General features: G+C 32.9%; 13 protein-coding genes across 13 annotated transcripts; 5 read left to right on the top strand and 8 right to left on the bottom strand.

Moving 5' to 3' along the window:
- Window positions 1-1,293: 1,293 nt before the first annotated feature.
- Window positions 1,294-1,852, top strand: EIN_381600 (hypothetical protein; the record flags this gene model as incomplete). The annotated part of the gene is made up of 2 exons (XM_004258916.1): window positions 1,294-1,692; window positions 1,742-1,852. The coding sequence occupies 2 exons, from the start codon at window positions 1,294-1,296 to the stop codon at window positions 1,850-1,852; spliced, it is 510 nt and encodes a 169-aa protein (XP_004258964.1).
- Window positions 1,853-2,003: 151 nt separating this feature from the next.
- On the bottom strand, window positions 2,004-2,567 carry EIN_381590 (GTP-binding nuclear protein Ran, putative; the record flags this gene model as incomplete). The annotated part of the gene is made up of 1 exon (XM_004258915.1): window positions 2,004-2,567. One exon carries the CDS (start codon window positions 2,565-2,567, stop codon window positions 2,004-2,006), a length of 564 nt encoding a protein of 187 aa, XP_004258963.1.
- A 952-nt stretch (window positions 2,568-3,519) lies between these two features.
- On the top strand, window positions 3,520-4,193 carry EIN_381580 (hypothetical protein; the record flags this gene model as incomplete). The annotated part of the gene is made up of 2 exons (XM_004258914.1): window positions 3,520-3,954; window positions 4,005-4,193. The coding sequence occupies 2 exons, from the start codon at window positions 3,520-3,522 to the stop codon at window positions 4,191-4,193; spliced, it is 624 nt and encodes a 207-aa protein (XP_004258962.1).
- Window positions 4,194-4,295: 102 nt separating this feature from the next.
- Window positions 4,296-5,333, bottom strand: EIN_381570 (hypothetical protein; the record flags this gene model as incomplete). Its single annotated transcript, XM_004258913.1, has 1 exon — window positions 4,296-5,333. One exon carries the CDS (start codon window positions 5,331-5,333, stop codon window positions 4,296-4,298), a length of 1,038 nt encoding a protein of 345 aa, XP_004258961.1.
- Window positions 5,334-6,299: 966 nt separating this feature from the next.
- On the top strand, window positions 6,300-7,691 carry EIN_381560 (D-hydantoinase, putative; the record flags this gene model as incomplete). Its single annotated transcript, XM_004258912.1, has 1 exon — window positions 6,300-7,691. One exon carries the CDS (start codon window positions 6,300-6,302, stop codon window positions 7,689-7,691), a length of 1,392 nt encoding a protein of 463 aa, XP_004258960.1.
- A 160-nt stretch (window positions 7,692-7,851) lies between these two features.
- On the top strand, window positions 7,852-8,601 carry EIN_381550 (hypothetical protein; the record flags this gene model as incomplete). The annotated part of the gene is made up of 1 exon (XM_004258911.1): window positions 7,852-8,601. One exon carries the CDS (start codon window positions 7,852-7,854, stop codon window positions 8,599-8,601), a length of 750 nt encoding a protein of 249 aa, XP_004258959.1.
- Window positions 8,602-8,774: 173 nt separating this feature from the next.
- Window positions 8,775-9,980, bottom strand: EIN_381540 (protein-tyrosine phosphatase, putative; the record flags this gene model as incomplete). Its single annotated transcript, XM_004258910.1, has 2 exons — window positions 8,775-9,103; window positions 9,269-9,980. 2 exons carry the CDS (start codon window positions 9,978-9,980, stop codon window positions 8,775-8,777), a joined length of 1,041 nt encoding a protein of 346 aa, XP_004258958.1.
- Window positions 9,981-10,692: 712 nt separating this feature from the next.
- On the bottom strand, window positions 10,693-11,334 carry EIN_381530 (proteasome subunit beta type-6 precursor, putative; the record flags this gene model as incomplete). The annotated part of the gene is made up of 1 exon (XM_004258909.1): window positions 10,693-11,334. The coding sequence occupies one exon, from the start codon at window positions 11,332-11,334 to the stop codon at window positions 10,693-10,695; it is 642 nt and encodes a 213-aa protein (XP_004258957.1).
- A 304-nt stretch (window positions 11,335-11,638) lies between these two features.
- Window positions 11,639-13,009, bottom strand: EIN_381520 (hypothetical protein; the record flags this gene model as incomplete). Its single annotated transcript, XM_004258908.1, has 1 exon — window positions 11,639-13,009. The coding sequence occupies one exon, from the start codon at window positions 13,007-13,009 to the stop codon at window positions 11,639-11,641; it is 1,371 nt and encodes a 456-aa protein (XP_004258956.1).
- Window positions 13,010-13,516: 507 nt separating this feature from the next.
- On the bottom strand, window positions 13,517-15,499 carry EIN_381510 (F-box/LRR-repeat protein, putative; the record flags this gene model as incomplete). Its single annotated transcript, XM_004258907.1, has 1 exon — window positions 13,517-15,499. The coding sequence occupies one exon, from the start codon at window positions 15,497-15,499 to the stop codon at window positions 13,517-13,519; it is 1,983 nt and encodes a 660-aa protein (XP_004258955.1).
- Window positions 15,500-17,018: 1,519 nt separating this feature from the next.
- Window positions 17,019-17,330, bottom strand: EIN_381500 (cadmium metallothionein precursor, putative; the record flags this gene model as incomplete). The annotated part of the gene is made up of 1 exon (XM_004258906.1): window positions 17,019-17,330. The coding sequence occupies one exon, from the start codon at window positions 17,328-17,330 to the stop codon at window positions 17,019-17,021; it is 312 nt and encodes a 103-aa protein (XP_004258954.1).
- Window positions 17,331-23,967: 6,637 nt separating this feature from the next.
- EIN_381490 (AP-3 complex subunit mu-2, putative) lies at window positions 23,968-25,428 on the top strand (the record flags this gene model as incomplete). The annotated part of the gene is made up of 4 exons (XM_004258905.1): window positions 23,968-24,073; window positions 24,125-24,204; window positions 24,267-25,121; window positions 25,189-25,428. 4 exons carry the CDS (start codon window positions 23,968-23,970, stop codon window positions 25,426-25,428), a joined length of 1,281 nt encoding a protein of 426 aa, XP_004258953.1.
- A 147-nt stretch (window positions 25,429-25,575) lies between these two features.
- Window positions 25,576-27,389, bottom strand: EIN_381480 (hypothetical protein; the record flags this gene model as incomplete). The annotated part of the gene is made up of 3 exons (XM_004258904.1): window positions 25,576-26,940; window positions 26,983-27,313; window positions 27,355-27,389. 3 exons carry the CDS (start codon window positions 27,387-27,389, stop codon window positions 25,576-25,578), a joined length of 1,731 nt encoding a protein of 576 aa, XP_004258952.1.
- Window positions 27,390-27,413: the final 24 nt, after the last annotated feature.

Below are 27,413 nucleotides of genomic sequence, written 5' to 3'. Positions count from 1 at the left end.
TTTTCTTGTAGAATCCAATCGTAAATATACAATTAAAAATATTATCATTTTAGTTAATTTGTTAATTAAATTAAATAATGATGTTTTATTTGTTAAATTAATAAAATTGTATTAATAAGTATTATAAATATATTATCGTTAAAAATATAATTTCATAATACTGTACTATAGTTATTTTTAATTTATCTATATTTTAATAACTGTTGTATAATAAATAAAAATCATAAATCATAATATATAAATACTATAATATTAAACTAGTTTTCATAACATCAAAACTACTTGATTTTACTATTGTTTGTATGATATACCAATTTAATAAAAAAAATGTTATATAAAAACAATTTCGAATAACATTTATTCTGCTCCTTTGTTCTATAATTGTCACTTGCAAAAGCCAAAAAAAGATTTTAATTATCGGTTTAAAAAATGTGTAAAAAATTTGCCACAAAAAAAATAAAAAAAATTAACACAGAAAAACCGAATTGTGCCGACCCATGATGTCATTATTAAGACTGTATATGTTTTTGTATTTATGTAAACAAATCAATATTGTATTAAAAAAATTAATATATTGTTTGTAAGCTTAAATCTGGCATATTGGAAAACCCCATTTTTGTCGTAAAAAGCAAAACACAATTTACTAAAAAGTTGGGTAATAAAAAATAGTAATTGTCATTACGAAAAAAATCAATTTTCAAAATAGGAATTAATAATTGCAGATAATACAGGATCGGTTATCTCAACATCGTGTGTAAATTTATCGTCGTTTTGAGTGTCATTTTAAGAGTACAACAAAAAGCAATTTTCAACGTGTGAACATGATAATTTGTACAGTTTTGTTCTGAAACAACAGAAAATATATATATATATATAAAAGCAAAAACGTGTTTTTAGTAAAAGATTGTAAAATAAAAGAAAAAAGAAAAAACTAATGCGGGTTTCCTAAATTCATTTGTGCCAGATTTAAGCGTACAAACAATATAAAACAATTAGAATGTTAGTTTTTCTAATAAAATAGATTCTTCAAAATAATATAATTATATAAGCTCCAAATAGTAATAATAAATTAAAATATAATTATATTAAATATTTTTTTTTATTTTTATAACTTAATTAGAGTATAGTATATTTACAACAACTCACTAATTTTATTCAAACAATAAATACCCGATTAACACCACATTTTTTATCTATTCATAAGCCTAAAAAACAACTTTTGATTATTAAAAGTCTTTCTTACTTTATTATAGAACAAATACAACTAAAAAATATGAAAAATTGAACGAACAAATGAACAAAAAATGGGAACTCGTGAAACTCAAAAACGAGAGAATGGAAGGGTGTCAAAAAGATCAGCGTAAGGTCCCAAACAAACTTCTTCAAACCACACTCAACAACATCCAAGAAAAAATACCAAATACAAACGCGATATATGTTGTTGGGCTTGGCGGCAAAAATGCGACATACATCGGGTCTATCATCAAAGTCCAAAAGAAAAAGGAAAAGCGAAGAAAGTCCTCGTCGCGTGAGAGTGTGTCATTTGAAGAAGTTTTGTCGTCGCTCTCACAACTTATTTTAGCCACTTCTGCTGTTGGTAAAAAATATGAAGATACTGATGTGATAAAAACGATGCATTTGCAAGGTGTCGACTCGATGATAACGATTGTAATGAATCAACGCCAGAACTACGTTTGTTCATTTCACTTCTGTCGTAACCAATTACAATACTAATGTGAAGGTAGTAGTATTTGATTCTGATATTACTGAACAACGTTATGACTTCGATGACACACTCTTCACAATTTGTCTTCCAATCTTCGACTCGTTGCAGCGAAATCCCTCGCAATAATTTTTACAGTGCCAATCCAGCATTATTGAATTATCTTTACTTTACTCGCAATTGTTCAAAATATCGTTATAATGAAGAAATAGTCCTTCATAATTTGTCTAATGTAACAGAATAATAATCAATGCAAAACATAAAAGCAGCAATAAATAAATTACACAGATATTGAGTTGTAACACTCATTGTATTGGTTTTGAAGCATGAGCCCATACATCGAGAAGACTACTCGTTTCTGGGTGATCATATTTATAAGTAGCCTGATGGGTTCTTGGAAATAGACTGTATTTTTCAAAGAGAAATGAAACTCGTTGTTCAAAATGTACTCCTTTTTATTCTCGTTCGACGGTTCTGCAAACGAATTGTAGATCACAACTATTGGTGTGTTCTGTCGTGTCTTTTTCATAATAAAATCTGCCCATTTGAGTGCTCGCTTTTCTGCACCTTTCTGTGACGCATTGATCATCAATATGAAGCCATCCATCTTCTTGTAACACGACGCGAAAAAGCCCTGTTTTAGTTCATTGGCTATATCCCATAGCTCCAACCTCATTTTGCCGTGACTTGTTTCAAGGAAAATTGGTTCAACTACAGCACCTATTGTTGGATAATACTCTTCTTCAAAGTAATTAGTAAGCAACTTGTGTATAAAAGTGGTCTTGCCTGTGAATGGATCACCGACAATCCCAATCTTGAAGTTGAATGTGAGTCGACTAGACATCGTGCTTTGTGTTATTCAGAACAGTTCATTTCATATAAATATCAATGATTACCGTCAACAAGAAGAGACCTTCGTTTTTGTAGGTGTTTCGTTTTCTCATACTGTTTTCTTGTATAACAATTGATGGTCGTTTTCGTCATGACACTTTTACTGTTCTATTTTAAGAAACCAATAAGAAAACAATGATTCACATGTTTTTTTGGCTATCAAACGGGTATTTGGTTTTTTGAAACTATGTGCGATTTATGTGGTGGGGGTTACTGTGGTTTATCGGGAATTTTTTCATTTTGGAAACTATACATGTTCCATATAAAAGTTATAATTGAACCAAACGAAATGAGTCAATAATTAGACTTTTTTGGCCTTTAATTTCTATCGACTTGTCAAATTACACTTTTTGTATTTTTTTGTTGCGTCTTATTTGAATGTTTAAAAGGGAAGTTTCGATAATAAAAAAACGATTTAAATGCTTCAGTACATTTTGCCATTTCAATTGATTGTTTTGTTCTATTTTAAGATTATTTGAGGGATAGTAAAAAGACAACGAGTGACAAAGCTTTTATATTTTTGTTTTGATGTGAATATTGTGTATACTGAGTATCAAATATGTCATAATTTTACATGCAAAAACTGTTATTTTTTATTACTGAAAACAGGCACTTCTCTTGGAAAATAAGTGAGTTTCTTATGATTTTATAACTTAAAAATTATGAAAAAAACAAAACTCAAAGTTAAAAAATGGAGTGTGTTTTTTTATTTTTCAATTCAACTAATGATCCAAAAATTTAGTAACAACCCCCAAAATACCACGAAAATTAGAAATATTAAATTAACAACTATAATATATAGTAAATTAAATAAATATTAAAAAGTTATTAATATAATAGTCGTTTTTATTCAATTTAATCTTTCATTTTTAACAATTAAATGATATGAACTGAATATTCAGTAAATGGAAGATTTATCAATTTTTTATGAAACAGACTTTTCTACATCTCAGCGGGACCTTTGCCCAAGGTGTGGTCTTCACGTTAACATCTGTGCCTGCCATATAGTGAAGGAGCAATACAACAATTCGATTCAAATTGTGATATTGCAAGACCCTCGCGAGGCTAAGACCAAAGTGAACACAGTCAAGCTCATTACAAATTTATTTCAAAACGTTCAAATTTACAAACGAAACCTCCCCGAAACCCTAAACCGGAAGATTGCTGCAAACAAAGAAAATTATGCTGTTTTATATCCATCAAAAGTTGCCAAACCAATTGACTCAGGTGATGACATTACATTCACAAAAAAGTACACAACAATTATAATCGTTGACGGGACTTGGGAACAAGCGAAGTCGGTGTACAACAGAAATGCTATTCTTTCCCAAATTGATAACGTTTGTTCCACACTGTCGCTGGCTCTTCAAGCGCATCAATTAACGTGTAGCTGATCTTAGTGAACGGCGAGAAGTATTGTCGCTATAAAACAGTTCGAAAAGAAATAGATGGAGGGATGTCAACGTTCGAAGCCACAGCAACAACACTTTCTTTGATTCTGAACGACCCTTTTCTTATCACGGAGCGCGATCGGATCATGGACGAGTTCATCACGATGAGGACGCGCTTCTTCAAGTGACTTCTTCTAATCGATTGCTTCTAAAAACAAATGTTATAATTTATAGTATATTAACCATTCACATATACTAATGAAGAGAATGAAAGAAATAATCAACTCAAATTAAGCGACAGTCGCGTCATTGATCTTCATATAAGCGTCGGCTCCCTCTGTCCCGGCGTGCTTTCTGTTCTTGAGGAATTGCAAAATGGCGAGAGTACCGAAGACGCCCAAAACGAGGAGGAGTGTGACATCAGCCATACAGATGATGACGATGAAGGCAATATCACAGCCGTCCTCGAGGCTTTGGTCACCAGTGGAGATGGTTGGATCGAAGCATTCAATTGGTTTTGAGTCACCTGATGGGACGGCAACAATCCATTTTCCGTCGCATTGGTAATCGACGGTGTAAGTGATACCAGTAAGGCCGTCGTTCAATTGAGCAGTGACTTCAGTGTTTTCTTTGTTAAATCCGTTCTCACTGTAGAACAATGGGACTTGAGTATTGGCGTGGTTCAAAACATCTTCGTTAGTTCCTTTAATCTTGAAAACGGCTTTTAGGGTTCCCATGACGACGTTTTCTCGAGTGAAGACTTGTTGTCTATCGTCTGAAGCGAAATCGATAGTGAAGGTCACTGTGTCGATGTTGATAGTAGTGTTAGTCTCGGTGTTATCTGGGTTGTTGATGAAAGTAATAGAGTAGTCCAAATCCTTTTCGAAGTTGGAGTTTTTAATAGTGCAAGACTTGGTGCATCTAATGATAGTGCAGAACGAGCCGTTTGTGCCTTCGACTTTTTGTTGTTTGCCAACAGACAAGGTTGCTCCTTCTTCAAGTTTGTATTGGGTTCTGTTTGATCCCAACATCACGGTTTCAACACTCAAAGTGTCTTTCACTCTCAACGCAAAAGTCAAGTCATACGTCTTACCAATAATAGTAGCAACAGTACCAGTGACATTGGAAAGATCTCTGTCGGGGAATTCGGTATAGTCAAGGACACACCCCTCGACGCCTCGGCATGGGCACTCAGTTCCACAGTACCGCTCATGGTAGTTTTCGTTGACCTCGAAGTTTGTTTGATCCGATGACTCGGTGTTTTTGTCGAAGGTGCATTTCACCTCGGCCGAAGCACAGAACGCAAGGGCTACCAACAGGAAGAGCATTTCAACCTTTCAAGTTTCAGTTGATTTTAAATCAAGGTATTAGTCCAAATAGATTTTTTACTATTCCGTATAGTTTGCACAACCTAAATCCTTCTGACCCTTGGGACGAAGAAGTGGACCAACTCCGTCTAGACTTCTTTGCTTTTCTGTCGCATTCTGCGGAATCCTTCAGTCTCTGGAAGTTTCTCCTCTTTTCGAGGAGCAAATGAAGTCCAAATCCCCCGGTTCTGTTCATTATTGATGGCTCTTTTACTATTGGTTTTGCTTTCTTTTTTTTGGTTATAGAACGTTCCGTTGGCTTCTTTTGGTTTTTCTTAAATTTTCAGTTCCGTGGCATTTCTGGAGTTTGAATATCCTCCCAAAAGTGCTTATTGTTAATAATTTACTTGGAAAATTTTGTGATATCATAATATTCATGCGTTTGTGGGATCGTTCAACCAGTAAACAACTCTTCAAAAACAAAAATTATAACAATTCTGTTTTCGACTATTTAACGGGAGATCTCAAAATTTTTGACAATTGAACTAAAAATAGACAATGGCTCAAAGTTTTGGGATTTTATTATTTTTCCGATTTTTGTAGGTAATCTAAATGTGTTATTACAAAAACAACAAACTATAAATTATAGTTATTTTATTTTTAATTGTGGAATTTGTTATTTATGAAAAATGATATAAAATAATATATATGTTGTTTAATAATGTTTGTAATAATAATAATTTTTTAACAATATAATATATGACAAATTTTATATAATAAACAACAAATTTACATCTAATAGTTCTAATGTTATGAAATTTTAATTATAATAAATTAATAAAATAATTATAAATAATTATTGATATTAATAATTAATAACAATTGTTTATGTTGAATTTTTCCTTTTAACCATTTTAAAAAAGAAGAGAAGAAGTTTGCAGATCGAAGCATTGAAGCAACGAATTAAAAACTGATTATTACAAAACAATGGACGACTACACGTTGGTGAAGAACGGAACCATTATCACTGATACAGCGACGTACAAAGCTGATATCCTCATCAAAGACGGCAAGATTGAATGTATTGGTGTTTCTATACCCGAGACTCACTGTAAGAAAGTCATAGATGCGACTGGTCTCTATGTCCTTCCTGGTGCAATAGATGGCCACACCCATTTAGCCATGCCGTTTGGTGGCACAATAAGTGCAGATGATTACGAAGCTGGGACACGCGCAGCTGCTTGTGGTGGAACAACAACCGTTTTTGACTTTGCCATTCAAAACACTGGGGAGTTACTTGGTGACACTCTTAAGAGACGAGATGCGCTTGCAAGTGTACAGGCATGTGTCGACTATGCGTTCCATATTGCTATCAAAGATATAAGCACCAAACCGTTACTCGATTCCGTGGAAACTGCTGTCGAGTCTGGAGTGACTTCCTTCAAGATATTCATGGTGTACGACTTCTTTGTGAATGATGGACAGTTCTACACCATCTTAAAGAAAACCAAAGAGTGTGGCGCATTGCTTGGGGTCCACGCCGAAAACAGAGAAATCATTAACACGCTGATTGCTGAATTTAAAGAAGAGAATCACATGACACCGTACTACCATTACCTTTCTCGTCCCGAGTTTGTCGAAGAAGAAGCCGACCAACGTGCCATAGCCATTGCAAAGAGCACAAAAGCGCCACTTTATATTGTCCACTTGGCCAACAAAGGCGGCGTCAAAGCACTCGAAGAAGCGCGCAAAGAGGGGTACCCGATCTTTGCGGAGACTTGCATTCAGTATCTTGAGATGACAAGCGATGTCTACAAGAGAGACGACGCCATCAAGTATGTTTGTTCCCCACCGATGAAAGGGAAAGAGAGTCAAGCGGCTCTTTGGGACGCGTTAAAGCGGGGAGTCATCTCCACTGTCGCGACTGATCACTGTCCGTTCCAGTTGAGTGAGAAGCATTGGGGTGATAAGGACTTCACGAAGATCCCAAACGGATGTGCTGGTGTTGAGAATATGTTCCCGTACATGTTGTCCAAAGCCAATGAAGGTGTTCTGCCGTTCACTAAAGTCGTTGAAGTGTGTTGTGTCAATCCAGCAAAGTTGTTTGGACTTTACCCACAAAAGGGGGCGTTGTGTGTCGGGTCTGACGCCGATTTTGTTTTGTATGACCCCCACAAAGCGTTTGAAGTCAGTGTGAAGAATATGCATTCCAACGTCGATCACACGATTTGGGAAGGGTTAAAGCTTAAGGGATATCCAAAAGAAGTCTACTCGAGAGGAAATCTTGTGTTCAAAGAAGGAGAGTTCGTGGGGAAGAAGGGAGACGGAAAGAGACTGATTTGTAAGAAAATCAAGTTCACTGGTCCATCACTCGAATAAACAATCTTTTCTTGTCATTGTGTCTATGATACTATAAATATTCTATTTTCAAACTAATAAAGAAATAGTTCAGAGCAATGAAGGAATGAAACTATTAATGAAGGATGGTCTTGCAAAAAATAAGAAAAGAGAGAAACTGAAATTGTTATAAAAAACAAAAATGAACCAGGGACTTAGTCAGCTCACGGGCGTCACTATTGTCAACTACGGCACGATTAATATGTGCATGCCCCCAACTCTACAGGTACCATACACAATCAACAAACCACTTCCAAAACCAAAACCAATCGAAGACGCTCCCGAGGGCGGTGTGAAGAGAAAGAAACCCATCTCGAAGAAAGATCACGCACAACATGTTGTGGAGACAAAAGACATTATCGAAAAGAACAAAGAAACTTTACAGAAGTGGACTGGGAAAAGCGAGTTCTCTCTCATTTACGACTCCGATGTCGACGGGTTAAACGCATATGGGATCAATCGGTGCGTCTGTGAAAAACGAAATGTGATGATCATCGTCATCACGTATAACAAGTACGTCTTTGGTTCGTTCACATCGCTTCCAATACCAACATCGCAAAAACAAGACGAGTGGGTCAAAGACGACAAAAAGCATTTCGCCTTCACTTTGGTCAACCCGTCAAAGACAGAGCCAATGAAGTTTGACCACGTCCCCACAGTGAAGGACAGTCTTGTCATCAGCCCAAGTAACTCCAAAAAGTGGGTTGTTGCTGTCCTTGCCTTTTTTGGTATCAAACAGGACGACTCTTCATACATCGCCGCCGAATTCACGGACACATACCAAGTCCCCACAGGGATCACCTCGGACTTGTTTGTCGGCTCGCACCATCCCGACACATTCCCAGTCACGAAGGTTGTTGCTCTTAAATGGAGCAACAAGAAAGCGAAATAAAAATATATCCATTTTGTTAAATTTACCACATGTGATCTTTGGTTTACCCATACACATAATCCCAAGTATTACTACACATAATATTTTCATAAACAGATATTGGGGTGGCAGTTTTTGATCCCTGCAAGAGACCAACTTGTTCATGAACGAAACCAATAGTACTGAAAGGTTGCTTAGAACTGATTACGGGAGATGAATTCCAACAAGACGTCTTTGTGAATTGGTTGAAGCAGAGGCTCTAATGCGTCTGCGACTTCATAGTACTGTTCGATCACTGAAATTGCATGGGAATAGAAGTAGTCGAGAGAATCGAAGATGAAACCGTACTGCTCGTCCTTTTGGACCATCAGCGGTCGTTCGTTTCGCATGGACAAGATCATTTGGGGAATTAGGGTTTCCCACGAGCTGAATGGGACCGGCTCTTCATTTTGAAGAGCAGCATCGACGACCTTGTCGATCGCCTTATCGATGTCAGCCACGATTTTTGGAGTATCCTTCCGAGCTGAACATCAGGTTTTTGTGTTTCTTTGATGGTATCTAGGTAGCAGGAAACATTTTAAAAAACTATTTATAGGAGAACTATATTTATTACTATAGATAATTATATTATAGTAAATATGATAAAGGACGTGTAATTATCAAAGCAGTACACACAATAACAACAAACGGTGTGCTTGGTAAAAAGTAGTTTTTTCAAGAATAGAGTGGACGACTTGGTCAATGATTCTGGACAGAATGCAATACACGCCAGTTCTTCCGACTCCCGCAGAACAATGGACCACTATTGTGTTTCTCTTGGCAAAGGTATCTGTCGCTCCTATTAGAACTTGTGCGTAGATCAAATCAACTAAGTTCTCTGGATGTTTAGGCACCCCCATATCAGGCCACCCCAGGTAATGTATTTGGACAAAAGAATATGCCTTATTGCCCTCAAGAATTTGAAGATGGCGGATTTGTAAATCGTGTTGATACTCGGACTCTTTGACGTCCGGGTATAAAGTGTCTAACGTCGTCACAGTGTATTTCCCAAAGACAGCTTGACCGTTTTGGTAGGCATATCCCCAATAAGGAGTGGCTTTAACCCCAAACCCTTCTTGGCATCGAGTTAGCATGACTACCATTGCGGGTTCTTCTTGCACTATCATCTCTAAAAAATCTTCTACAGTCGTTGGGATTGGTGCCTGACACGCGATGAGTCTGCCATTCATCAAGTAGTCTGCGTTTATATATCTCTCATCTTCTCCTAACTTGACACGTGTACTGTTTAAAGCCAAAACGTCAGTGTATCTATTCTTACTAACATTTTGTGGGCTAGTTGCACAAGACACCATTGATGGTGTGTATATTGGCGAATTCTTCTTTATTTCTGCAAAATCCATATCAAAATAGAGTTCCTAATCTTTTTGGAAGTTCAAATAATGTTGTTTTCCCTTTTTGTTTTACACTTTTTCTTTGGATTGTGGTAATGATAGTGTAGTGCTTATTCTTTGGCTTGCTTTGGTCAATGTCCGTCTTATTTTGCACAGTTCAATGGCAAAAACGAATAATGGTTCTTATAAAGATATGTTAAACTATTTTTTTCCTTTTGTGGGAATTATTGATGCCCGATTTTTGATACCAAAAAGCATCAAATTCAGTGATTGTTTGTGCTAAGTTTAACGTAAAAAGTTTTGAAAAAATGTTGTTTTGTTTGATTGATTTTTAATTGAGCAAAATATCTTGGCAAATACTTAATACAATAACTTAATCGTTTTCGTTTAAAACATTTTATTATTCTTGTATTACAATCATTATTTTTATTACTATTATAAATGATATTATATACTATTCAAATTTACTTTAAAATGAGCGTGTTACATAATATAATACAAAAAACTATATTATTAACATTTGTTTTATTATTTATTAAAAGTTCAACGAATTTCGATCAGGCAATTGTTTCTTTAAAAAAACACAAATAGTTAATTTATAACATTTTAATAATACAATTTAACATCAAATTTATAATACTATATAATACTATATAATAAATTATTATATAACAAATATAAAAAGAAAAACATTTAAATACAACAATTCAAAAAAGTGTTATTAAATTTCTGGTGCAGGGACTTTATCTCCGGTGATCCACTCCGAAGTGACGCTTTCTTTATTAATAACAACTGTATGGATATTTCCTCCAGAAGACCCGTCACGTGCAATTGCGAGAGAGATTGCAGTGATGACAAATTGTTTCGCTTGTTGGAGGGTCATATTTTTCCTGAAATTTGCGTCACAAAATCCGTAGATGTATGTAGAGCCACTCCCTCCAAGGCACATCTCACCGGGTACAATAGCACCACTTTGCAACACACGATATATTGACCCTCCTTTAATATCGTCATACCCACCTATAATACCTGAGCACGATAAAAAGGACTTGTTAGAATACACCAAATTTTTGTAACTAGTAGCAGCAGCTTGGACGCACGGCTCTTCACCAGTCTGAGATGTGTACATTCGAAGAGAGTGACGAGTATAATCGACTATTGTCTCACTGTGAGCCGCATCCCCAGCAGTGCAGCACCCGATCTTGTCAGAAAGCATTCGGACTTTGTTGGTGCATCGGTTTGAGACTAAACTTCCCGATGAAGTTCGACTATCCGCACCTAATATAACACCGCCGTCATAGATCACTCCGATGATCGTCGTTCCCAATGAGACTGGTTGATATGCGTTCACTTTTACTGACATCTGTTTCTTCAAGTTCTCAGTTCTCTTTTTTGTGAGCTTTTTGAAGTTTTTATTTCTTTGAAGTTTTTTACTAGTATTTTTATTACTTAATAATCGGGAAAGTATCCCTTATATACTCCTAATTAATGTTTTTTTATTCTTTAGTTGTATTTTCTTCTTTAATAAATATATAGTTTTTTGTTAGTTAGTTATTAATGCATGGTATATATACTTTGAATTGTTTAAATACAGTAAACTATTAATTATAATATATTAACTATATTTTATTGATATAATAAAAATAGAATGGACAATATAATTAGAATTAGTAGACAGAGTAAAAGCAGTCTCCATAAGACGCCATTACCATTGATATATTCTGTGACTTCTCTTTTTTCTTGGAATACTTTTCTTTGAGATCATTGTTTTCAAAAACAACTTCGTCGTCAGTTTCAATCAAATCCAAAGCTGGAGTTAAATCGACTTGTAATGTAGGAATTTGAAATGTTTTTTTTACAACTTTTGGAGCTGTCTCAAAGTCTGGGTATTTTATTCGAAGCGAGATAGAAGAAGTTACCACCGACTCTAATCTTCGAGGAGAAGACTCTGAAGATAAACATCTTAAAAGAACTTTCTCCATCTTTTCTTTCAGAGAGACTTTTTTCATATCCTTCTTAATCTTTTCGTGTTTTTTAAGTGGGGACAATTCCGGACTTCCAATAGTTGGAGATAGTGGCGATGAAATCACACGTTTGGAATGTTCAAAAGTGTATTTCTCTTGTTCAAGAGGTGTTCTGAGAGAAGTTCTTTCTCTTGGATTGAATTCGTTTATATTAGGTATAAACTCTGCTTCTAGCATTTCTACTTGTTCAGTATGCACTTCAATATCTTTAGTTTCTTCTGTTGGTTTAAGAAGAGCAGCACCACTTTCGCTCATTTTTAATTCAGTGTTTAAAAGAATTTCAGTCCGCTTGTTCCAATTGGGGAGGGGGTGCGCACGCTTTGACTTTATTGTAAATGAGTTTCCTCTTGAAGATGGTTTACTTTGACCAACAAATTCATTAAGTTGCTCATTTTGGTAACAACTGACAAATTCATTATTCATCACTGTTTTGTCAACTATACACTTAACCTTATCATTACAATAAGATATTTGTTTGTCGATCAGCAGTTCCTCTATTTCTTCTGAAGAGATTTCTTTACTGTTGTCTACATCTTCTTCAGTGGATTCAAGAACAACTTTAGTTATATCCTTTGTTTTCTGTGCAATTTCATTGAGGTACTCTTTTTGTGTTTTTCTTTCACTACATTCTTTTGTAAATGTTTTAATTGGTTCTGGTTCAAGCCGGGACTTATTCACTATTCTTTTTTCGTTGAGAAATTTTCGAGGAGATGGAGTTCGTGGTTTTTCAACAACAATTGCTGGTGGTTGATAACCATAGTCTTGATTTAATGAGGACCTTTTTAATTCCAATATTGATTTATTAATGGAAGTACAAATCTGTGGTTTCTTATTAAATGATGCATTTGTAGAAAAGGTTGATGTTCTTTCTTCGCGTTTGACTGGGTTGTACTCCAAGTCTATAAAGTCCATTTCAACAATGTTTGAGATGACTATTGGCTTTGTGTATAACGATTCCACTAGAGATTCTTCAAATGAATTCTTTTCGAATATACGCATACGTACACTACCCATTGACATATTTCTCTCTCTTGGGATAAAACAACGATGAGACCCAATATTGAAAGATGGTTTACTACTCAGTTGCATTGTTGAAAAGAGTTCATTTCATTTCTTTATGAATCAACTATTTTTGTAAAGACTAACTGCTCTTTAATCATTACGTTTTTAAAAGTTAATAATACTAATTATAAAACTCTATAAAAACATTATATAATACGACCACTTCTATAGCATTATTTTATTATACCCTTTGGGTTAAAAACAACCAAATTTCCCATGAAATCATGAAGAATGAATTGAACAATATTTGTCTTTAAGTTAATAACTCAAATTTTTCGTATTTGAACTTTGAAAGAAGGGGGTGTAAAAAAATAGATCAAGAGGTCAACAGTATTGACCAAAAATGCATTTTAACCCGTTTGTGTTGTTGAGTTCATTCTAATATACAAATATAACACAATTTTTATATAACAAGCTCAACAAATGCTTTGGAGATATGAAATAACACAAAAACAATTATTATTGAACGGCAACTCCTCTAGATGATAAAAACCCGAGGATTTGTGGTGACACTGACGTCCCCAAGAGCACAACAGTGATGAGTTTTGTACATTTTTGGATGAGTGTTTTAATTCCCGAGTCGGTGACTAAGGAGCACATTCTCAGTTCGAGTGTAGTAAGTAAAGGACAGTTGTTTGAGATGTTTTCCAGAAGTGCGTCTGAGCATTGCGAGAAATTAAGTCTCATCACGTTCATCCATTGTGCCTCCTGTAAGAACAAATCGGATTGTTTGTATGTGACACCTTGCATGCTGAAGTATGTGATTCTTGGCAATGAATTTACAACTGGTTTGATGGTTTCTGGTGTGAATTTTGTGAATGATATATCGAGGTATTGCAACGATCGCATTGACGACAAAACAACGGCGCTCTCCGGTGTAATGTTCTCGCACTCGCTGATATTAAAATGGGAAATATTTAAGCACGAGTCTCTTACAGCTAATATCACTCGATTTGTCACCGCAGACGTTCCGTTTAAGAATAACACCCGAAGTCGTGGTGACCTGTAAATGAATTGTATCAGCGCAGTCTCCGTTAAGCCACTGTTATTCTGACAATAGAAATGTGTCAACGAATGGGCGCAATCGCCTAAGACACTCATGGCAAGTTCGTTCAGAGTTGGACAGCAGTTTACATTCAGTGATATCAAATCGCACCCCCTGACGCTGAACAAGTTGACAAAACATTGTGTTGATATATTACAGTGGCTGAATGAAATAGTGAGTGGCGATATTTTAGCACCACTTCGAGCCACAGACCGTCGTGTGACATCTGCCGCCACAGTCGATGATTGTAAGAACATTTGCATTGAAGTCTCGTCCATGGTGACTGCGTCGAGTATCAAAGTCTTCAGTTTGGGCGTGTTTTGAAGAAGTGTAGATAAAAATGCTGGTGTTATTCTGGTACACCCACACAAGTTGAGATACCTCAAGTCGACTAACCAAGAAAATAGAGTAGACGCATATAACTGATTGTATGCCCGCATAAGGTCATCGGCAGATACACTGAAACAATTGGAAAGATTCAAACTTATTAATTTGAATCTCGAGTGGAAGAGTTGCGACAACGTGAAGACCCCGGCGTTCACGCAATTTGTCAAATTAAGAAAATTGAGATTTGGTGTTCGTTGCAAGAACACTTGAATTGCCTTGTCTGTGATTTTAGGACCAGAGATTGCAAGCGATCGAAGTTGTGGATTACTTCTCGAGAGAAAGTCGAGGCATTGATCTGTCAAGTATTTACAATTGAGGAGTTCCAATTCGAAAAGTCCGTTTAAGAACTTCAGACCAACAAATGTCAAAGCAGTATTGTTAGCCTTGAAGATTCGGAGTGTTTGAATGTTAGCGATACATTGCAAGGAGTAATCTGTTATTCTCGGACAACTACTAATATTAATAGTTTCGAGTGGCGGTCTTAATTGTAAGACGGAGGCAAGGCAGTAATCGTCAAACGCCAGACATCCCGATGTGTTGAGGTATTTCAAATTCTTCAGATTTTTGCACAGCAAAGACAAGTCGTCGGACGTACAACCCCTTGCCTGACTAATATCGAGTGTGGTTATATTGAGTGTCATCGACAATTGAAAAATGTTTAAACACGTTGGTCTTGTTAATAAATGTGTGCCATGAATGTCTAAAGCGGTTTGTCCCGTACCAGCAGCCAAAAGTCTATACATAATAATATTCAAATCCATGTCAGACGCTGTTGGGTTGTTCGCAACGACTTGTAAAAGTCGTGAAGCCAATAAAGGAGGAAGTGGGTGTGGGAGTTGTGAAGCCGAGAGTGCAGTGAAGTTCTCCTCAAAGCGGCCAAACGCGTCCAAAATGATTTCTGTCAATGAAGGAATGATTACTCCTTCTTTGGCCAAAAGTGCAAAAGGATGCGATGGGATGTTAAGTGAAACAGCCTTTCGCCTGCGTTGTGGAGCAAGCAACGTCTTCATTGTCTTATGTTCTTAGTGTTTTGAAAAGTTTAGTCGACGTGATTTTTCGGTGTTTAGATAATAGAATGTTCGGTGGATGGATACGTGGGTTTCCCATTCTTCTTGGTAAAAGGCCTCTATTATTCTCGGGTTTTGGTATGAAGAGTATTTTCAATGATCGTATTTTTGCACCTTTGATTTTTTTTTGCTTTTTCCATTACAAAACTCCCGTTTTTATTCAAGAAAGCAGTGAAAAAAGTCGTAACTTTTTGGGAATAGAAGTTTTTGTGATGTCGGACTTTTCCCGAAGGTTTGGTTTTTGAAGCTACAATTTAGGCACTTGGGTTTGATTTTCGTAAAAATACAAACTTGTATTATTGTTTTATTATAATTTTATTATTTTATTTAATACAACATATAATATGTTATTGTAATGTACCTAAAAAATTATATAAAAAATACCTCAAAAATTGGGATCATGTTAAAACAAATTACTTTTTTTTAATTTATTTTATCTTCAATGGTATAACAGCGAATATTATGCTGAAAAAAATGAAGCAACCCATATTTTGTTTTACTATTACAACACTCAAATGATATACAACTTATCAGGTTATAATCGTTCTATTTTTTACAATAATAATTTCTGGGTCAAATAAAAAAACCGTACTATTTTGGCAAATTGGTAAAAACAATAATAATTACTTTTAAGGTTCATTATTATTTATATGTGCAATTATACTATAATTAGGTTTAAAGTAATAAAATTTAAACCCGTTATATTAATTACTATCAGTTGACATGAAATAGTAAAATTTTTATACTATTTTATATAATTAATAACAATAATAAAATATAGTATATTATATACTTTATTATTCAAAAAGCCATCAATTATTTATTACAAATGTATCTATTCTAATTTTATATCTCGAATTGTAATAAAAATTATGTAACCAATATCATGGTAATTTTGAAAATTTTGAAATTAACTTGAATAAATATGATTATTGATTAATAATATGATTAAAGTAAAAGGATGTCCTTTTGATTTATTTTTTTAATTTAATTCCAAAAACTTTAGAATGAGTTATAAATTTACCATAAACTTCTATTTAAACAATCATCATTTTCAACAATAGTATAAAACGCTATACAACAAGTACTTTTGTTATATTTTAATGGTTTGAATCAATTAATTCAATTATTTTTCGTTGGCCATTTTGAGTTATTTTCACATGGCATTTCCAACTTATTGGACCTGGTAATCTTGATATTTGAGTATAGCTGGAGTATCCAAAAAACGAATAATTAAAAAACAACCTGATTTAACAATTGAAAATAAATTAATTTTATATTTCACTTTTTATCAAAAAACGTTCATATTTTTTTGATACTTACAAGAATATTACAACAATACATACAAACAAAGATGTAAATACACACACTACATCACTTTGATTTTTCATTTTTGTCAATTTGATTTTTCGTTCAACAATTATACAAACAACAATTTAAACATAAACATGAAAAGAGTGACTTAGCATGTCTTTCCACAACAACACCCACTTGATGCCTCTTTCTGGCATTGGCACACCTTCTTCTCCCCACACTTGCACTCACATGTGCACTTGCAACCCTCACAGCAACACTCACAGGTGATGGTCATCCCAGTTGCAAATGTCTTGCATTGGCACTTCCCCTCTTTGCAGCAACAGCAGCACTCACACTTCCCTTCAGCACCACATTTGCATTTGAAGTCACAGCAGCACTTCCCATCTTGGCAGCAGCACCCACAAATGATCGCTTCACTGCCTTCACATTTGCACTTCTTCTCACACCCACAACTCATTGTCGTTTTGCAATTCAGAGCGTCTTATATACCCGTCGCTGGCTTTCAAAATCAAACTGGCCAATCATTTGAACTTTTGTGGTCCATCCACGTGGATGGGTCAATTTATTTTCGTTCTGATTGGTCAAATTGTTATTTATTAAAGTATAGTTATTTGGTAAGTAATATTGTTATAATACAATATACTATAATTTAATAGTTATTATTTTAATAATATAATAGTAATAATACAACTAAACATCAAATCAAAGTAAAAATGTGTAAAAAAAATATTTTTTTATTATAGTCACCCGCTAAAAGGTGTAAATTTACGACAAATGGTCTAAAGAAACCATTTTATAGTTTTTAGAAATTATGATTTTAGATTATGTTTCAATTTGTCATTTTTTTCTTTATATTGCAAGTATTTCAAAATTAACTATAAATTTACTTTATTCTAAAACATTGTCAAAATAGATTAAAGGTGAACTGAAAATCAATTATTAATGGAAAAATGCAGTACAAATACACTTACCTGGACAATACCAGAAAACAAAAAGACCAAACCTGCACCTGCGATGGCTTTCGACGATTCGGCAAATTCTTTGGATGTATCAGATTCATTGTGTTATTTGTTTGTGCTGTTTCTGTTAAAACAAAAAGAATTTTGCTACAGTCAATATAAACGGTTACAAATTTATATTGCTTATAAAAATATTAAGGTGTTCAATAAAAATATGGAAAGTTTGGAATCCGCAAAAGTGTTTATAAGTGTTATCAACCCATACTACAATATCAATGTTTTGGATGGTTTTCTGAGACTGAAAATAATTCAAAAAGATCTGGCAAAAATTTTCAAAGTGAATGAGCCAAGAATTTCCGCTGTTATTAAACAAGAAGAAGAAGCGTGTTATACATGTAATGAATCTAAAAGTAAATATAACATTTCTTTTAAACAATCTGATATACTTTGTTCTAAAATATCCAGAAGATTACTAAAAAACAAAGCAGTAACAACAGATTATGTTTGGAGTCTTTTTGTTGATGAATGCAACTTGAATACCACAAAAGAATCTTCAATTCGTTGGGCAGAAAGACATGGGTTAAAACTTGTAACGTGCAAACAACTTGCAGAAAAACGATTCGATGTAAATCCCATTGATGTGTTAAATTACTTTTTGACTCTCCAAAATAGTGTAGATAATTGTTTTTCTGGTCTTGTTGTTAACATGGATGAAATGGGTTACAGTCCAAGAGCAGATTCTAAGGATGGACACTGTTTTGTTCCAATGAATTATGAAATGAAATTTGTGTATTGTCGACAAGAGAGGGATGAACGACATTGCACTTTAATTGCCGCAGTTGCTGCTGATGGTTCAACTCTGAAACCAACTGTTATTTTGCCCGTTTGTTCCATTCCAAATGAATATAGGTGTAATGGACTAACGGAAAATAATGTTTTATTCCGATACAGTGTGTCTGGATTCATTACGCGTGAAATTTGTGAAGACTGGATTAGAACTGTTCTGCTTGATTATATTAATAGAAAACGTGTTGAAATTAAAAATGAAATGAATGCGCTTGGAATTGAAATAAAAATGTCCGATCTTAGAGCTTGTCTAGTGTGGGATAATGCAAAAAGCCACAGTTCCTCGATTATTGAATTGTTACTCGCTGAAAATAACATAACTCTTGTTAGATTAACTCCACATGCTTCTCATTTCCTTCAAGTTCTTGATTTGGGGATATTTGGTAGGCTTAAAAGAAGAATGTCTTCTTTAAAAGCGAACGACAGTTTTGTAAATTTGCTTTTTCAAGAAGAAGTCGAAAAGGAAGATGTGGATGGTAATTTATTTTGGGAAGATAAAAAACCAGATTTTTACAATATTGAACTCGGAAACAGACTAAGAGAGTTGATGATATTGGTGGATTCTTTCTTTGCGGTTACAACACCTCCTTTTAATATTATTGCTTTTAAACAAGCAGGAATAGTCAACTGGATTGACAAAACGCTTCCAAAGTGTCGTGTATCCATCGAACATTGTAAATTTATAAAAACGCCCCAATACAGAGAATTGTTCAAACAGTTTATTCCAAAACCAATTCCGTTGCTTCAAAAGAAAAGAAAGACAGTATTACTCCCTTTCCAAATTGAAGTTAAAAGAAAAGAAAGGGAAGTAAAAAAAGCATTAAAAACCCAAAATAAGATAAGGAAAAAAGAAACCACAATTTTAAGATTGCCGTTGTCTTCTAAACCATTCAAAAAACTTGACAAAAAATGATTAATTTTTTCTTATTTTTTTGACTTTTTCATGTTATTTATGTTATTCTTAATGTTTTTTATAATTATAGTATAAAATAATAAATTATAGTTTCTTTACACCATTTGTCGTGTTTTCATTGCTTTTAGCGGGTGACTATATAAGTAAAAATAAAAATAAAAAAAATTATAATTAATATACCTATTCCAAAACCAAATAACCACTAACACAACCAATAACATAAATAAAGTTTAGACCATTTGATCGATGATTTTTAAACATCTAAAAGTGAATAAATACAATTGATTAGAAAAAAAATTATGAACAAAATAACATGAAAATGTTGCTAACAAACTAAGAGGATAGTTTAAAAGTCTTTTCGAAAATCAATGACTAAATAAATTGCGGTGTGAAACAACATCACTTTCTTTAGTTGACGCTCACGATGCATCTGGTTTATTTGGTTTTCATTGTTTTATATTTTTAGTTGTAGTTGTTTGATTCATAGTTGTATTCGTTTAATGCGTGTTCGCAAACATGTTTTTGAACATATCAAATTTGTTTTTTTGTATATTTCGAGTACCAAATAATCTTTTTTTTATTTTTTGTTGTAAAAAAGCATCACTTCTTTGTTTTAAGCGTGAATCGTTGAATATCGAATTTGTTGTTTTTTATTGTTTTTGAATGTATTTTTTGAGTTGTTAAAAAAGGAAAAAAACAATCATCAAAATTTATAAATAAAATTTACAGAACAAATAAGGTTTCCAAAATGACTTTATATATTACAGTCGATACTCTATCGGATTGGACTTCTATCGGATTGGTATTCTATCGGATTTGGTTTTTTATCCAATCAAAACTTGTTCCAATCCGATTTTATAAATAAAACCCGTATAATTAGTATAAAATTTTCTTTTTATTTTCCAATCCTTGGGAAAAACCATTTTCCCATTATTCCAATCCGATAGAGTATCGACTGTATTTGGTTCATTTTTTGTTCAATTATGAACGAAAAAATATTATATATAATTATATTTAAATAATTAAATTAAAAATTTTTAAAATTTTTTTAAAAAAGTTGATATGTAAATACATAACTAATTTAAATTCAATGTGTATTGATATGAAGAATCAATAATTTAATTTTAATCTTTATCTGTGTAAAAGACTTATTTTTTATTACCAACTAATTGATTATGATTATATTTTTTCCATTTTGTAATTTGAGTAAAAACATAAGTTTGCAAAATATAACAAATTTTGTAATATTAGAAATAATTACAATAATTTTAAACTATTAATAGTATTGTTGTTGCTTATGTATAAAACAATTATCAAACAGGAAAAAAATATCACCGTTTTAACGGAGAAATATTTATCTTTTTTAAAGATTTGTGAATAAATAGGAAAAAAACACCTTTTTGACTTTACATAAAGATAAATTGAATATATTTTTTATTATAAAATTTATAAAAAATAATAAATTTAAAAAAAATATAAGGAGATAAAAAATAACAAAATTTGAATTTTGACAACAATAAACTTATAAATACAGAATTGAAAAATACAGAATTGAAAATTGGTTATACATCAAATGTTTGACAATTGTATAAAATTGAAATAAAGAAAATTAAACAGAAAAAACAATATATAAGGTCGAAAAAAGTATAAACAAAATTAATAATAAACAAAAAGTAAATGGAAACGAAGAAAATGAAAAGAGAAAATAAAAAAATGTACAAAGAGGTAGTTAAGTAGAAATTGTACAAGAGGTGGTTATATAATAATTTTAAATATATTTTTTAAATATATATATTTTAATTGTATTGTTTATTTAATATTTTTATTTTTTATTTATTTTGTATTTATTGCATATTAATATATTATTTTTTTCTTTGTTTATTTATGTTGATCTTTGACATTTTTAAATTTAAGTTATCTTAAGACTTTTTACGTTGATTCAATTATTATTTCAAAATCTTTATCTTTTTTTTAAATATTAATTCAAATTATGCTTTATTAAATTAATTTATTTCAGAATTTACACAATGTTTAATTGATTATATTATTATTATAAACCTTAACAGATTCTGTTATCAATTTTTATAACAAAGTTATCTACGCAATTAAAAGTTCAAAATAAAACAAATATACAAGAGTGTTGATACAATAGTAATTCTCAAATTAAATTTTTACTTAAATAATTGTTGTTTATTACATTGAATTTATTGATTGTTAATAATAACTTTTGTGTAATGTCTATGATATTTATTTAAACAAAAATAGACTATTATAATCAATTTCATTGTGTAACTATGTCGATTTACACAATCTTTATACAACAACTTTTGTTGATAATTACGTGTTAGAGAGTTGTTATATTCGATTATTCTTTCTTAATTATATTTTTATTATTATTGATACAAAAACACACAATTAAACATGTATATTTTAGTAACACCACAACATTTATTATTATATATAATAGAAACATGTATTGATTATTAATTTCAATAATTAAATAACAACAGATTGTGTTTTAGGTTTCATTATTAATCACAACATTTTCAATTTTATAAAATGTCAAAAATAAAACGTGATAAATTTTTAGTGTGTAAACATGTAACATCAAAACTGAACTCGAAATCGTTACACCGAAATCAAAAGAATAGCACAGTTTAAACTTTTTTGCTTTTAACTTGATGTTCTCTCACATATACACATAAAATATAAAAATAAATATTTTATCATTAAGGAGTAAAAGCAGATGATAAAATAATATAAAATATATCTTAGTTCTTTGTTGTTGTACATTATATTAGTCGTTCAACAAAAATGAATACACTTATAAATTCGTTTCAAAAATAATTATATATATATTTATATATAATAACAGTTATTCCTTTGAATCATACAAAAAAGTGAATTAAAACATATTTTTTGGATTTAAAAAAAAACAATGTTCATGTTATTCAAGTAATACACAAACATTTAATAACAATTCAATTGCTTTCAAATTGAATATTAATAATGTAGAAAAATTATTTTCAATTAAATTTATTAAATATATTTAATCGTAACAAAGGTACAAATCCAATTGTTATGAAAAATAAGGAATTGTTGTGAAACTAACTATAGTTTGAAGTTATATGTTTACACACTCAAAAGGTTTTCTTGTTTTTATCCGTTATTATAATAAATATGTAGAGTATATAAATGAATCATTTTATATTAATTATTATAATAAAATCATTAAAAAGAAATTGTATAATCATGTTATTATTTCACTATTCAATAACAATCGTGACGTCATTTTTATAATTGTGTTGTTTATGTGTGTGGTAGACATAATAAATTAAAAAAATAATATATATTAAATAACATTATTTAAATGTATTATCGACAGTGATTTATTTGAAAATAATAGTTTTTATGTAGTTACACAATGATAATGGTCACACCTGTTTTAAATACAAAAGATATATTCAAATATTAAAAATATGTCATAAATAATTATTTTCTTTAATGAACGTTCACATCAAAAATTACATTTGAACATAGTTGTTAATTGTTTATTTATCATTCGATGACTTGTCACATTGGTAACTATGTGTGATTATCAAAAAACTACTTTTTTTATATGGTAATTAATTGTTTAAATATGAATATTTTAAAAGAAATACATTTATTTTTTTGTTTACCAAATAATTTTTTTTGTAATCACTTTTTTTAACATTAAAAATAATTAATTAATTCTTTTTTTTTAATTTATAATTATTTGACACGCATTTCAAACCTTTTGTTACCAGTTCTTAATTATTTTAAGTTTGTTTTTGACTTCAAATAAATATTGTCAGCCCAAGCATTTTGATGAATCTTCAAAATCACCTTTATATATGAAGTTTCAAAATATAATAAAAAATTATTAAACATATCATTTAATAATGTAATATACTTAATAATTAATATAATAATTATTTATAACTTTCAATTTTTTCAAAAAAAAATATTTTTTTAATCTTTATTCTTTTAAAAAAATTCGCCTTTTTTTGTGTAAGATATACTTCTGTTCACTTCTATGGAAAAGTTACCAAACTTTTAGTTCTACTTTTTAAAAAGAACTTGAATATTTTTATAACTTGTCAAAATGTTATATATAACACAATTTCCCAATTTTACATTTTTGGGCTTTTACTCCCAACAATTTGAAATAATCAAATTCACATTATTATAATAAAAATATTAATAAAAGTGTTATAATTATCTAATGAAAGAATAAAACCATAATAAATACCAGATTATAGGAAAACTGTTTCAAAATTTCTGTTACTCCTCTTTAATCGAATTGAATAGAAAATTCAGTAAGAAAAAGGAAAAATGAACTCAAAAAGCAGACTATGATTAAATCTCTGTTTATTGTGAGTTGCTCGAACGACGTCATATACTCCAGACACTACGAGAACACATTAGACAAAGGCGTGTTAGTTCCGTTTTATGACAAATGTTTGTTTCATTTTTAACACTTTATTAGTCCTCTTACATACTCACTAGAAGTGACAACAACAACATCTTACAAAGAAATAGCTCCAGTGATCAATTGTAACACATATTGTCTTTTCCACATCTGCCATGAAGTTTGTTTACTTCTCTATTAAAAGAATTTGACATGAAAAGAAGTCACACACTCATTTAATAGCTTCCAACAAACTCGGTCTATTTCATCGCAGTCACTGACACCGAAGTCCAACCCCTCTTTGTCTCCACAATATTGCAGAGAATAAAAATGGTCTTGAAGTATATGTACCCTGATGGTATCTATGACTACAATATCCTCAAAGAGGACTACATCCGATTTACAGAGATCATCGACAACATGATGGACGGTGGGTTTCCGTTCATTATGGAACCGAATACAATGGACTCGTTAATGAACCAAACGACTACTTCACAGAAGATCGAGAAAGTAGTTCTTGGAGATTTATTAGTGAACTACGACAAAGACGCATTGGGCTCTCGAACGTTGCCGTGGAGAAAGGACGGTGTCGTCCATAAGAACAACGAAATTCTCTTTGATGTGAATGAACGCGTTAACACCGTCTTTAATCTTGTGACTGGGAAGTCGACACGGACTGAAGTGATAGGGGAGGTCGTTTGTTTGTCAGCACTTACTGGGATGCCAGACATCACTCTCAAATTTGAAAACCCCCAAATCATGGATGACGTCTCGTTCCATCCTTGTGTTCGAATAGGACGATGGGAACAACAAAAAGTCCTCTCCTTTGTCCCCCCAGAAGGGAAGTTTTCGCTCTTCAATTACCGGGTCAGAGGCACTCTTCAAGCACCAATCAAGCTTGGAGGATCTGTGAAATATACGGATACCAAAGGAATTATTGAGTTGTCGGTGTACGCTAATAACATCCCAGGCTTTGGAATGGGACAACTGAAAAGCGAGGTGATCAACATGACGATGACTATTGAATTGCCCGTTTCAGTCACTTCATGCGAGTTAGTGGTGAATACAGGGAACTACAAGTTCGATGCCGTTAAACATGTTTGTTGTCTTCTTCTAATCTGTTCTATTGTATTTTTATCGACATCGAAATGAAACTGATATACAGTTGCTTATTTGGAATATTGGAAAACAAAACCCAAAGGTTGTCCCAACAATCAGTGGCACCGTGAACCGTTCGATGTACGAGGATGTCGACACCTTCACTAAAGTCTCCATGGGGTTCCAAATCATCAACTATGCTGTTTCTGGACTCAAATTTAAACACCTTGACTGCAACCAAGCGTACCAAGTCCGTAAGGGTGTCAAATTCACAACTTATCAAGGAAGATATTTGGTGAAGGTCTAACTTGATTCATGATTTTTTATTCGTTCTATTTTGAGAGTAATATAATATTATAACTACATAATAGTAAATTATTCTCTTAATTACTTTATTTAATTATTTAATTAATTTATTAATATATAACACTAAACAACACTGAAGTGCTTTGATTTACTCTGTAAAGACTACAGATACCCCTTCAACAAACTGTTTTTCAAATTCTTCCTTCCTTAGGATGACGGCTAGCTTATGAGAGAAGTACAAAATCCTTGCTTTGAAGATTTCAATCAGCTCTTTCTGGTGGACTTGATGGAGGTAAACATTAAAGAGCAACAAAATATCTTTCACACGGGGTATGGACGTGTTCACTTCTTGAAGAATTTGGGAATCAACACCATCTAACTTCTCCCCAATCTTACGCAACGACTCCACACCAGTCGGACATAAGATCTTCAAAATCTCGTTGCATACCTCACCGCTTAATTCTTGGATGGCAGACTCGACTTTACGCAATGAGTCATCCACACATGTGAAGGGGACTATTTGGTCTCGCAGAATACACAGATTTCTGATAGCAAAAAGTTTGCCATCAAATTGCTTATCTGGACACACCATTTTAGAAGCTCTCAACACGGCGTCCACACACGATATCACGGCCGTCGACGCAACTTCCGAAAATGGTTTTGGGTCGAGTGCAAAATGCAGATTTGAAAGTAGTGTGAGGGTGTTTGCTGTTGGTGGATACAACACAAGTCTGAACGGTAAATCGGAGATACTCGACGTCTTGAAAATATTTGGATAGTCCAAATCGCTTGTTTGTGGCGAGTAATTTGCTATTAAAGTGTTCACCAACAACAAAGACACATGTAACAGTCTTTCCGATATCAAAGAAATCAAAGTTTCAACACACGCCTGGAATGGCGCATATTCCGGTAACGCGACGAGCTTTGAATGTGGTAATCGATACAAAATTTGTTCATCTCGTAAGTAAGTCAATGCAGTACACAACACACCAAGGTCATGGCATGAGTAACAGAGTGTTGATACATATGTTGAATACACTTCGAAAACCTCTCCCAACACAACTTTAAGGGCTTGACTGTCTTGTGAAAACAGCGAACGGAACAGCTTCCCTTCCTTATAGAAGATTGTGAAGAGATAGATCCCGCCTTCTCGAGTGACAACACTTGCATTCGGATTGATTTGTTCGAGTGTTGTCAACAACTTGCTGACATAAGGTAAGAGAAGTGCTTTTCTGATTGCTATATAGTGCTTCACGCATTCGTCCAAATACGACGACTCGAGAATCCCGTTTTTCAATTTCAAAATGTCAATAAGTGTCGAAAAGTTCGCAGACACTTGTGACTCGTATAACGTACTTGTTGTGAATTGACTGAGGGGGAGAACGGGAAGTGTCTTACACGACTGATGCATCACATCAATTTGTTTCTTCACAAAGACGGAGAGGTAGTTGAGTGCTTTGCTCTTGAGTTGTTGGTATCGCAGGAAGTAGTTATAACACACTGAGTCTGTCTTCTGTTGATCAGTACTATTTTATAATGAAAGGCGTATCCAAACCTTCATCTGGAAATAATCGATGCAATCGCTAATTTCCAAGTACACGTTCTTGAACTGCGCAGAGTAGAAATCAATCGACTTTGGGTTTGAGATTGCCCGCGCGAGTTCGTCGAAAGCGTCGTAGTACCTTATCTCCTTATTAATCGCCTCAAGTGTGTTTTGTTGTTCCTTTTTCTTTTTTAATATGACATTGCACTTCCCAAAAAGGTCCGACGACTTCTCGTCGATGCCGGTGACCAACTCGTCGACTTCATTTGTTCGTTGCGATTGCTCGCTCAGACTTTTTTCGATCAAAGAAAGAGTGTCGAGTTGTTGTTGTAATTGTTTGATTCTATAAATTAGTTTGATTGTTCTATTGTTATAGATACAAACACCTCCATCACTTGTCTTTTTCTTTTATAGTTCATTTTTAATTAATTGGAATTTTTTAT

Source organism: Entamoeba invadens (genome assembly GCF_000330505.1).
Source record: "Entamoeba invadens IP1 unplaced genomic scaffold scaff_1105074725225, whole genome shotgun sequence".
NCBI lineage: Eukaryota > Evosea > Mastigamoebida > Endamoebidae > Entamoeba > Entamoeba invadens.
Note: the sequence above shows the minus strand (reverse complement) of the source record. Positions and strands in the feature narration are given on the sequence as shown.